The 12,003-nt window shown below is 44.8% G+C and overlaps 1 protein-coding gene across 9 annotated transcripts in view; it reads left to right on the top strand.

Annotated features, from left to right (window-relative positions):
- MLLT10 (MLLT10 histone lysine methyltransferase DOT1L cofactor) overlaps positions 1–12,003 on the top strand; it is a 191,994-nt gene that overhangs the window by 18,905 nt on the left and 161,086 nt on the right. For 6 of the 9 annotated variants that reach the window (XM_073581823.1, XM_073581822.1, XM_073581828.1 and 3 more), the window contains exons 3-4: positions 578–657; positions 8,050–8,104. In XM_073581823.1, the coding sequence (XP_073437924.1) occupies positions 578–657; positions 8,050–8,104 (135 nt within the window). Of the gene's footprint in view, positions 1–344; positions 468–577; positions 658–8,049; positions 8,105–12,003 lie in introns of those variants that run through there. The other 3 variants (XM_073581827.1, XM_073581831.1, XM_073581826.1) reach the window with 2 other exon arrangements.

Here is a 12,003-nt window from a genome sequence, read left to right as displayed (position 1 = left end):
GTTACCTTTGTCCTTGTGTATTGTAGGTAGTCCCAGAAGAAGGGTTTTGGGATTCCTTTGCTAGCGGCTCCCAGTAGACATCCCTCCCCCACTGGTATTACCTGACTGCACCAGTCAGAGATTATGCTGCCTTCTGGCACAGAGACAGCTGCTTTGTTTTGCTATGTGCTGGGCCTGGTGAGAGAGGAACGACAGGGAGGTGCGAGGTCTGTGGACTCCTCCTTTCCTTGCACACTGCAAGCACTGTGTTTGCCCTTTATAGTGGGGGAAGCTCTGGATACAGCTGCTGGGGTTTCTTCTCAGCTTGTCTAGCAATGCACTTTTTTTTTTTTTTTAGCACAGTGACAAGGAAGGATTTCACTTTTTTTTTTCCCCCCTCTAGTAGGCCCTGCCTTATATATACAGGAAAGTGCAGTGAGAAGCTCTCCTGTGCTGTGAGTGCTGTATGAGGGGGCACTGGGCTGCCGGTAGGTCTTTACTTGGCGTACCCCGGGCAGATCTTGACAGCTGGATCTCTTGCAGGTGTCTTTATGTTGGTAACGTGATCGATCCACTAACTCTGTGTGTTCTTCCACAGCTTGTTACGGCATAGTGCAAGTGCCGACCGGGCCATGGTTTTGTAGAAAATGCGAATCCCAGGAAAGAGCTGCCAGAGTGGTGAGTCCGTCTGTGTTCTGCAGATTATGCTCAGATTTTGGGAAACTTCTGATCATTGAACAGTGCAGACTATCTACATGTCCGTCATGGCAACGGACACAGAAAAGAGATCTCTGATCTTGCATCTGTCTTTTTTGCAAAGTAATATTTCCACGTGTCTAGTCAAGAGGATCAGAAATCTGATATAACCAGAGTCTATGAACTCCGCTCTTTTTTTTTTTTTTTTTTTAATTTTTTTTCTGGATTTCAGACTTGTTACTATTTTGTTCTGAAACTTTTTGTAAGTTCCCACCCGCTAAGTTCCTGCATGTGATCACACATGATTGCCCCAAACTGCAGATTCAGTTAATGCTTTGGAGGACTTTGCAGATTTTTCAGTGCAGAATTGCAGATGGAAAGTCTAACGTGTTGCTACAGCGTAAATGCCGAAAAATCCGCTCAGATTTTCAGTACCAACCTGAGAAAGTGTCCCAACCTGAGAAATCTGCTTCATGTCAGTGTATAATGTGAGTTTTCACGACTGGTTTAGGCTAGGTTCACACTTTCCTGTCTACAGACATATCCATCAAAAAACGTACGCAAGCGCGCGCCATACATTCAGCTACTTCTGTCTGAATTTCATCATATACATCATCTACAGCTCTATGGGTGTTTTGATTCCTAATCTTTTCTTCAACTAACATTTAATATCACAGAGAAGAAAAACGATGTTTTAGGATTATTGAGAATACTGAAGTACGTCTCGCAATATGAATATTGTCCCCTCAAAAAACGCAATATGACAATGTAATCAAAACTAATTTCTCTTGCCCATTTTAGTGTATTTATATGCTGCCATATATGTCTGAATACAGTTTTTTGCCATACAGGGGAATCCATCAAGCAGGATCGCACTGTATAAATGTGAACTGAGCCTTAAATGGATCCTGTCCACTCTCCTTTGCCTCCTAAACTTTCGCCATAACTTTGTCTAATCCTTGATTAGGGCAAAGCCCTTCATCTGCCATTTGGAAGGGCTAATCTGGGGGAATCAATGACTAGTCTTGATTAGTTTACATGGCATTGAAAGCTGATTTTTAAAACGTCGGCGCTGCTCTTTTGAGACACAAAGGCTTTGTCCTTATAAAAAAAATAGGCATAATTTAACTTTGTGTTGGCGTTTTAGGAGGCGAAGTGAAGTTCCCTGTTCTGTAGTTCAAATGACAAATCCTTCAGCATCCCGCTACAACAATAAAAATTGATAAGATAGAAAAAACTCAAGGTCATGGATTTTGCTATAGAATGGGAGACTTCCCTGTGGTTGCTCTGTACCCACTGTATTTCGCTATATTGTATCTGTAAAGGTTGCCATAATGCCCCGAAATGTTATATTATTGGAGCACGGAAATGATTGGTGCCATACAGCTCTTGGGGAAATAAAGAGTCTCGAAAAATCTGTGCCATTGTTTCCCCAAATGATGGCCCTTGGGTACAAAAATCAGCTAGCAGTTTAAAGGTATTCCTGCCATCGCTCACCTGACCGCAAGATCGGGAATGGTTTCATCACTTATTACCAAAATGGGGACCCCCTGTTCCTACCGTAAACCTAGTCACGGAGCAGTTTTGTATGGAGGTGTGATTGAACATATGCCGAGCCCCATCATACAAAGTCTCCACCGCCGACAGGAGCTGCAGTGGCAATAAAGGGGTTGTCTCATTGGACATTTATGGCTTATCACGTGCTCTTGGATGTTTCTGAATCTTCCATGGAAATGAATAGAGAGAGTCCAGCATGTGCGGCCACTTTTCTAGTCACAGCGGACCCATCAGACATTTACAGTGGGTACGGAAAGTATTCAGACCCCTTTAAATTTTTCACTCTTTGTTTCATTGCAGCCATTTAATAAATTCAAAAAAGTTCATTTTTTTTCTTCTCATTAATGTACACTCTGCACCCCATCTTGACTGGAAAAAAAACAAAATGTAGAAATTTTTGCAAACTTGTTAACAAAGAAAAACTGAAATATCACATGGTCGTAAGTATTCAGACCCTTTGCTCAGTATTGAGTAGAAGCACCTTTTGAGCTAGTACAGCCATGAGTCTTTTTGGGAATGATGCAACACGTTTTTCACCCCTGGATTTGGGGATCCTCTGCTGTTCTTCCTTGCAGGTCCTCTCCAGTTCCGTCAGGTTGGATGGTGAACGTTGGTGGACAGCCATTTTCAGGTCTCTCCAGAGATGCTCAATTGGGTTTAGGTCAGGGCTCTGGCTGGGCCAGTCAAGAATGGTCACAAGGTTGTTCTGAAGCCACTCCTTTGTTATTTTAGCTGTGTGCTTAGGGTCAGTCTTGTTGGAAGGTGAACCTTCGGCCAAGTCTGAGGTCCAGAGCCCTCTGGAAGAGGTTTTCATACAGGATATCTCTGTACTTGGCCGCATTCATGTTTCCTTCAATTGCAACCAGTCGTCCTGTCCCTGCAGCTGAAAAACACCCCCCGTGGCATGATGCTACCACTACCATGTTTCACTGTTGGGATTCTTTTGGGCAGGTGATGAGCAGTGCCTGTTTTTTGTCGAGACATACCACTTAGAATTTGTAGAAGCAGCTGACAGCACAACAGACACTGTAGGATGCACGCTCCAAAGTCCAAGGACCCAAATAGACAAAAAGCTTGAATGAAAACATGAAGAAGGGCAGCATCCAATCCGGGTGAAAAAACTCTAAAACTTTTATTCTGCCATCAGTATATCACTACAACATTTCGACCACAGCATGGTCTTTTTCAAAAGACCATGCTGTGGTCGAAACGTACTGATGGCAGAATAAAAGTTTTGGAGTTTTTTCACCCGGATTGGATGCTGCCCTTCATGTTTTCATACCGCTTAGAACTATCACCAAAAAGTTCTATCTTTGTCACATGAGACCAGAGAATCTTATTTCTCATAGTCTGGGAGTCCTTGTGTTTTTTTTTTTAGCGAACTCTATGCTGGCTTTCATATGTCTTGCACTAAGGAGTGGCTTCCCTCGGGCCACTTTGCAGCCCTCCACCAGTCGGGACTTTACGGCAGTGTTATTGGACTTTGTGGAACTTTCTTCCATCTCCCTACTGCATCTGTGGAGCTCAGAGACAGTGATCTTGGGGTTCTTCTTTACCTCTCTCACCAAGGCTCTTCTCCCACGATTGCTCAGTTTGGCTGGACGGCCAGGACTAGGAAGACTTCTGGTGCTCCCAAACTTCTTCCATTTAAGGATTATGGAGGCCACTGTGCTCTTAGGAACCTTGAGTACCTCAGAAATTCTTTTGTAACCTTGGCCAGATCTGTGCCTTGCCACTATTCTGTCTCTGAGCTCCTTGGCCTGTTCCTTTGACCTCATGATTCTCATTTGGTCTAACATGCGCTGTGAGGTCTTATATAGACTGGTGTGCGCCTTTACAAATCAAGTCCTATCAGTTTAATTAAACACAACTGGACTCCAATGAAGGAGTAGAACCATCTCGAGGAGGATCTCAAGGAAATGGACAGCATGTGACTTAAATATGAGTGTCGGAGCAAAGAGTCTGAATACTTATGACCATGTGATATTTCAGTTTTTCTTTTTTAATAAATTAGAAAAAATTTCTACATTTGTTTTTTTTCAGTCAAGATGGGGAGCAGAGTGTACATTAATGATAAAAAAATGAACATTTTTGAATTTACCAAATGGCTGCAATGAAGCAAAGATTGAAAAATTTAAGGGGTCTGGTCTGAATACTTTCCATATCCGCTGTATTTGGTCGAGTATGGATTTATTTTTTTTTATTTTTCAAAACGCGGCATGTTATTTCTGACTGCTGCTTATCTACCATGGTGGAATGCCTCTCTGGCATTGGGTGTAAAGGCCCCGTCTCACATAGCGAGATCGTTAGCGAGATCGCTGACACGTCACAGATTTTGTGACGCAACAGCGACCTCACCAGCGATCTCGCAACATGTGACATGCGACTGGGCCCCCGCTGCGATCTCACTGATCTTGCTCGAATGTCCTGGGCCATTTTTTGATCGCTGGTGTCCCACTGGCCAGCGTGCATTTTTGTGTTTGACGCCGACGAGTGACCTCGTTTGCGATTCAGAACTCAGGGACGCAGGTGGGAGTCGTCAGAATAGCTGATGTGTGACAAGGTCCCAATGACCGCCGAGGTCGTTATACGGATCGCCGGATCGTTGCTGCGTCGTTGAGTAGATCTGTCTGTTTGACAGCTTACTAGCAACCATTTAGCGACATGCCAGCGATCCTTACCAGGTCGTATCGTTGTCGGGATCGCTGGTGCGTCGCGTAGTGTAACGGTACCTTAAGATGTGAGCCGACTGCAGGAGGATTTGGGGGAGGAATTGATTCCTAAATCGAGGGTAAAGCGCCGTGCTCCTGCTTGTCCATCACATGTCTCGGACTTTTCACTAGTACAAAGCAGAGATGAAACCGTAAAATTGTTGAATTGCGAGTTTGCGGACCAATCAAGGGGGGGAACTATAACAGGTGTTACAGGTAACCATTTTATTTTAGGTTGTGTTAAAGGGTTTCTCAGGATAGATTAGAAGTCTGATCTGGGGGGTGCCACTACTTGACCCCCACCAGTTGCTAGAATGACCCGAATCCTATATACTACGTTAGATATTAATGAAGTGTAATGGCTGCTGCAACTCCCCTCAATGTTTGTGTGACTGGTGAAGATATCAAAGTACAGTCCTCCGCCATCTCTGTTTCTCTTACACATGTACGGTCGTCCACGACCATACATACCGCTCAATTCAATTAGGATGCAGTAACCCAGAGCAAAAGATGAAGACCCCTGTTCTAATGCTACGCAACGTCCCAGTGATCAGGCGTTTACATCTGTGGATGGGGATATGTAATTTGAGGGCAAACATGTACACATATAAGAAGAACACAGAGAAACAGTGTCTTTTAGTCTCTGGCAGAGCTGTGGATTCTGGTGAATATTGATGGTTTTACATTTCATGCTTGATGGGAAATTTGATTTATGTAGTTGCACAGTTCTATTTGCTGCTGATCTACACAACATGATGCTCCTTTATGGCACAGTTTTGTCCGTCCTGCCTCCGGCTGTGTGGTGTTGGCACTGATAGAAGCAGCGCCCGACCTTAGTCCCTGCTGCGCTGTCCGTCTGTGATATTATACAGGAAGCTTTTTAATATGCTGATGCCTCCATCTCTTTGTGGGGGGTGGGGTTGTTGTGAGTAGACATTTGCTCCTTCCTCATTGTTTTCCTTTTCTACTCTTTTATTGGTTACTGTGTTGGAATAATGGTGGCTCCTGATTTCATGTTCCCATAAATGGTCCCTTTATTGTGCATTTCAGAGACTTGTAGAATACAGTTGTGATGTCTTAAGGGAGGAAAACATCTGTTTGGGGAGATGTGATGGTGAAATACGCTGTCCGATCAGTCATCTGAGGTGGTGGTTGGATGAAGAGACTGAGCTTTTTGAGGGAGCTGTTGGTCAGAAGGATTAAAGGGATTTTCCAGAACTTTGATACTGATGACCTATCCGTAGATTATCGATATCAGATCAGTCAGGTTTAGAGTTGGTGCAAATCGATTCACAGGACCCAATCTGTTGGCCACGTGAGTGGCCGCTGGACGGGAGCCCTGAGAGCCACTTCTTGCCTGATCAGGTAACAATGAAGACGGTCATAGAGGAGCGCCAAACGTGCGTAGTTGAGGCAGATCAATGCAGCTCCAGCCGTGTGCCTCAGAGGAGGAAGGTAGTTAAGGAGCTAGGTGAAACCCGGTCAGAAGGAGCACAAAGAAAAGGGATGATGCCACCTGAGGAAGACATGTTTCTGTCGAAACGCGTTGTGGATTATGAATTGGATTGTGAAGAATTTTAAATACATCATGCCTTTTCTTTGCACTCCTTCTGACCGGGTTTCACCTAGCACCTTAACTTCTTGCCTGATGGCATCTCCGGCTCCTCTTTCTATTAACCGCCTGGTGCAATGTCAACTAGGCCGGCAAATCTAAAGGTGCCGTCAGGTAGGAATCAGTTCAGGGCTCCTGTCCAGCAACCACAATTTACTGGTGGGACTGATAGACCGGGACCTGCTTATTAATTTGCACCAACTCTAGTGGGGGTCCAACACCCAGCACTCCCACCGCTCAGCTCTTACCAGGTCTCTCTGTGGCCCGAGGCGAAACAGCACAGCCCAGCCCCATGCACTATGTAATGACCATTGTGCGGTGCTGAAGCTCTGCTCGTATTGAAGTGAATGTGAGCTGCAGTACCAAGAATAGCCACTACACATTGCATTGTTTAGGCTACTGTATACATCGCGCTAATAGCATATTGATGGGGGTCCTGGGTATCAGACCCCCACCAACCTAATATTCCTGACCTACCCTAGGGATAGGCGATGAGTTTCTAAGTCCTGGATAACTCCTTTAATATCACAGAAATAACTTTTCATTTTGTATCACTGCATATCTGAATTTTCTGTGGCATTTTCAATATGCTTTTCATTTACTATTTTCTAAAGGGCCCGTTTACACCTTCACACCTCATGATTTCGATAAAATTTGGTTGGATTTTGCTTCTGCATAAGGAAGAAATGAGAATGAGCCTGTCCTTCCATCTGATGGATTCATAGATCCTCTTGTAAATATGTTTCAGATTTGCCGTAGCCGGATCTGTGATGTGTAGACAACCTTTCTGAAAGCTAAGGCTCCGTTCACACTTTCAGGATTATACACTTATTCCTCAACAAAATCCGCAAGCAATCTGCCTCTGCCGTGCGTGTGAACAAGGTTTCCGCATCTCCACTCACGCGCTACATAAATTTTCCCGTATGAATTTTTGTTTGCTCCACAGTTAAAAATGTGTGTGTGTGTGTAAGAAGCGACAGAAGGGGGTATTAGCTACAGGCAGATGAGGCCTATTGAGTGGGGGTGATCCATGTACGGGTCCTTAGCACATTTACAACAGGAATCCTAGGTTCAGCCCTGGATTTCTGCTGCAGATCCTAAGGTCAGTACATGCCCCCTACAGTTTGCATGTACAAGGGCCTTTAAGTGAGTGCCCACCAACTTGTTATACTGTGAATCAGTGCCAGTGCCCTTTTTACTCCTGCCCTATTTTAACTGACCATTTAAGGGGGATCTGTAACCAGATTTTAACACTGTAGACAGTATTAAATTGATCTTAGACCTGATGAGGTTGGTGTATTTAATTTGAATATCATAGTCTGAATGTTTGTCTAATCTGTTTAAAAGCTTTCCTCCCCAATATTAGTTTTAGGAGTCCATACTGACATGGATTTTCAAAGTGATTACACCAGCCTCTTCAGGTCACACTATAGCAGATGCATATGCAAATGTATGACGGTCAAATTTCTAATTATTTTCTTTTTTTTTCCCCAGAGATGTGATTTGTGTCCTCATAAGGATGGAGCGTTAAAGCGTACAGACAATGGAGGTAAGACCTCAAAAAGTTCTATGGGGGGAGCAGATTTTCCCTTCCTACATCACTGGGATTTGTATTCTGACTGGTCTCCTTACAGGTTGCTGTGAGTTATAGGGTATCCCCCCTTATTGGTGATAGCATTTCTCGAGGATATGTCACCAATTTATAACTGCTAGGGGGGGTCAGACCTCAGGGACCCCCACACATCTTGAGAATGAAGTGATTGCAGCCCCTTGTCCCCTTCATCGTTTTTCTTATGGCCATCTGCACCACTGTGAATTAAAATAAAAATGTGTCTGTGGTTCTTAGCGACCCTTTCGTTCTCAGAATTGGTGGGGGTCCCAGTGATCATTTTAAGTGATTGAATATATATTATATCCATACCCTCCTCAATACCCAACTGCTGATGAAGACCTGTGCACCACTTGTGCTTGTTTTCATGGATTGCACATTGATGATAAAATATTGTCAGTGGGGATCTGACTGCTAACACTCATACATCTATGAGACAGCACTTGTATGAATCCCCCCCAGCACACGTAAAGTGCACTGCGGGGATTCGCTGGTCTCTGAGCCAGGGTCAGCAGGTACATGCACGCTGACTGGCTCCATAGTCTTGTATAGAGTGAGGCCGCACTTACTGGACACAAAATATTAACACTTTGGGCACAGTTTGGCCATTTTCACGTACGGGTGTACTCACTTTTGTTGCCAGCGGTTTAGACATTAATGGCTGTGTGTTGGGTTACTTAGAGGCCACACCACATTTACCCTGTTACACAAGCTGTATACTGACTACGTTACATGGTATCAGTGTCCTATCCTCAGTGTTTTCCCATGAAAAGGTGGAATAAAATATTTACAAAAATGTGAGAGGTGTACTCAGTTTTGTGATGTACTGTATATCATTAGTGCAGTTTGGCTTGGTTACCGGCGCTCCTCTTCTGAATGGAACCCAGAGTTTTGCTGAGGTCTGAACAAGGGATGAAGGTGGAGGCTGCTCCCTACTGAGCCTCACATAAATCACCACACGGATGCAATGTCCACTTTCTTTGTCTTGAAGTTCAAAGGACCCGAGTGACATAATTTGTTCTTCCAACTGCATGCAACGTCATATTTTAAGGATCGTGAATCTTGGATCCACTTTACTACGTGCCAAAAAGCAGAAAATCCAAGGTTGAGGTCACCTGTGCTAATAGACTATAATTTCAGGCTTCATAATAAGCCTATTTCCTTAAAAACCAGTCATGTTACATATTTCGGCTTGATCGTGGTGTGATCTAACAGAGGCTTTGTCATGATTGCAGAATTTTTATATATAGTATTTAAAGCAAGCCTGTTCTTTCTCACAAAGCCTGATCTTGCTGAAGTTAAAACTACTTTTGGTGCACATACCAGTCTACTACGTCAAGGCACTGTGCACAACATGCAAAACAGAAGCCGCGGAGACACCATCACGTGTTTCTCAACGCAAGCAATGACCAGCCAGGTCTTTCCCCGGGAAGGAACAACCACGGGAAGGGCAGTCTCCAATGAAGGAAACCACCTATGCCAAAACATGGTATCCATCCACAGACAGCTGTTTTGGGGTATTGCCCCTCATCAGTGTGGAGTAGGAAACTGGCCGGTAGGAGCAATGCCTAGTAAAAGACTGTGAAAAATGAGGATGAATGAACTCATGGAGATCAACATCCAACACTGCGGAGACACCATCACGTGTTTCTCAACGCAGTGATTCTAGAGCAATGCCCCCATCCCTTATGGGAAATATGCAAAACATGCAAAACAGAAGCCACGGAGACACCATCACATGTTTCTCAACGCAAGCAATGACCAGCCAGGTCTTTCCCCGGGAAGGAACAACCACCAGTCTTTTACTAGGCATTGCTCCTACCAGCCAGTTTCCTACTCCACACTGATGAGGGGCAATACCCCGAAACAGCTGTCTGTGGATGGATACCATGTTTTGGCATAGGTGGTTTCCTTCATTGGAGACTGCCCTTCCCGTGGTTGTTCCTTCCCGGGGAAAGACCTGGCTGGTCATTGCTTGCGTTGAGAAACATGTGATGGTGTCTCCGTGGCTTCTGTTTTGCATGTTTTGCATATTTCCCATAAGGGATGGGGGCAGTGCTCTAGAATCACTGCGTTGAGAAACACGTGATGGTGTCTCCGCAGTGTTGGATGTTGATCTCCATGAGTTCATTCATCCTCATTTTTCAAGGCACTGTGCACATGATCTTGATCTTACCAGCCGCTGTGTGCAATTCCATTTCGTCAATATTCTGACAGTACTTTATGTGCTAGGACTTTCCTTTCCTTGGCCTGCCATTCTCCAATGGTTTCCTGCTCTGAGTTTAAAGCCTGCCTATCTGTTATGCCTGAATACAGTTTGACAGACAGGAGAGCAAGAGCTGATAGACAAATGCTCCTGCAGCTAACCTCCTATTGAAGTGAATAGGAGCTGAATTTGTAGTACGCAGAAGCTGCCAGTACAGTGTACAGAGCCCTTACTTAATCCACAATTTACAACCGGCCTCTGCTAGAGCTAAAAATAGTTGATCGTTGGGGAGGATGTGTGCGAGACCCCCACAGTTTGGATATTGGTGTGACCTATCCAAAGCATAGGTCATCTATATCCGTGGTCCCCAACCTTTTTTGCACCAGGGACCTTTCATAGCCTGGCAGTGCGGGAATGGAGGTGTGGCAGGGGCGGGGCTTTGGTCACAAGGGGGAGGGGCTATGGACGGGGTTATAGTTTAGTAGTGCATACTTATCATTTAATTATAACATTTATAATGTGAATGTGACTCAACTCACCATAGGTTTTGAATGAGTGGGGCTGGTTTCCCTGTATCAGTGGGAGCACTGGGCTTTTTTTCCTGCAACAAGACGGTCCCTTCTAGGGTTGATGGGAGACAGCGACACCCTTGTATGCATGGCTCCGCTCCCACCCTTGTATGCATGGCTGAGCTCCCCCGTCCTCCCCCATCATACTTACCCTCACACTGTCGCTGAACTTCCCTGCATCTCTATCCTGGCGTGTCAGCTTCTTCCTGTGTGGAGCGATCACGTAGTACCGCTCATTAAGGTCATGAATATGGACGCCACGCCTATGGGAGTGGAGTTGCGTCCATATTCATTACCTTAATGAGCGGTACTACGTGACCGCTGAGCACTGGATGAAGCTGCTGCGCCCGACAGGGATGCAGGAACTGTGGGTGAATGTCGATGTCTTCTGGAAGCCGGCGGTTGCACCTGTGACTACTACTGGTCAGACACTTCATTCCAGGGTTGTCACTTATTAAGTTTTGTGCTGTAGTTTCAATACAGTAAGTGTTTTATCAGCAGGAGATTCACTGCAGGACTAGGTGTTGCGTGCCAGACAGTCTAGCTAATCTGCGTAACCCCGCCCCCGTCACTGATTGTCAGCTTGCTGACAGTGTATACAAGAAGCAGCCAATCAAGGGACAGCAGAGAAAACACTCTAGTAAGTGACACATCGCTGGAACCCAGTTCTGCCTTTACATTATTCAAACGCCAAAAACCTGTGTACATATTCCCTTTTTAAGGTTTTTTTTTTTTTTGCAAAGATTTTACAGCACCTTGTAAAAAACTGTTCCGCAATGTGTGAAAACAGCCTTAATCTGCATGCTTATGTCTTGCGGTTAGTGACGGGTTTTCTCTGTGGATTGTCCATTCTGAATGTAATCCTTGAAAGCTATAACAATAAGAGGTGTAATATATAATATTTTCTTGATGTTTTTGATCTTTGCCTTTCACCCTACCTATTCGAGGACAATCAGAATGTCTGGCCTCTTCTGTCTTTTGGGACATGAGCTTTGGAGTGAATGAATCTGTGCTGTCGCTGTGTGTGGGATCCCGGAGAATACACAGGTTAAATAAGAGAACAC

Source organism: Dendrobates tinctorius, unplaced genomic scaffold (genome assembly GCF_039654945.1).
Source record: "Dendrobates tinctorius isolate UK_male_01 unplaced genomic scaffold, ASM3965494v1 ptg000070l, whole genome shotgun sequence".
Lineage (NCBI taxonomy): Eukaryota > Metazoa > Chordata > Amphibia > Anura > Dendrobatidae > Dendrobates > Dendrobates tinctorius.
Note: the sequence above shows the minus strand (reverse complement) of the source record. Positions and strands in the feature narration are given on the sequence as shown.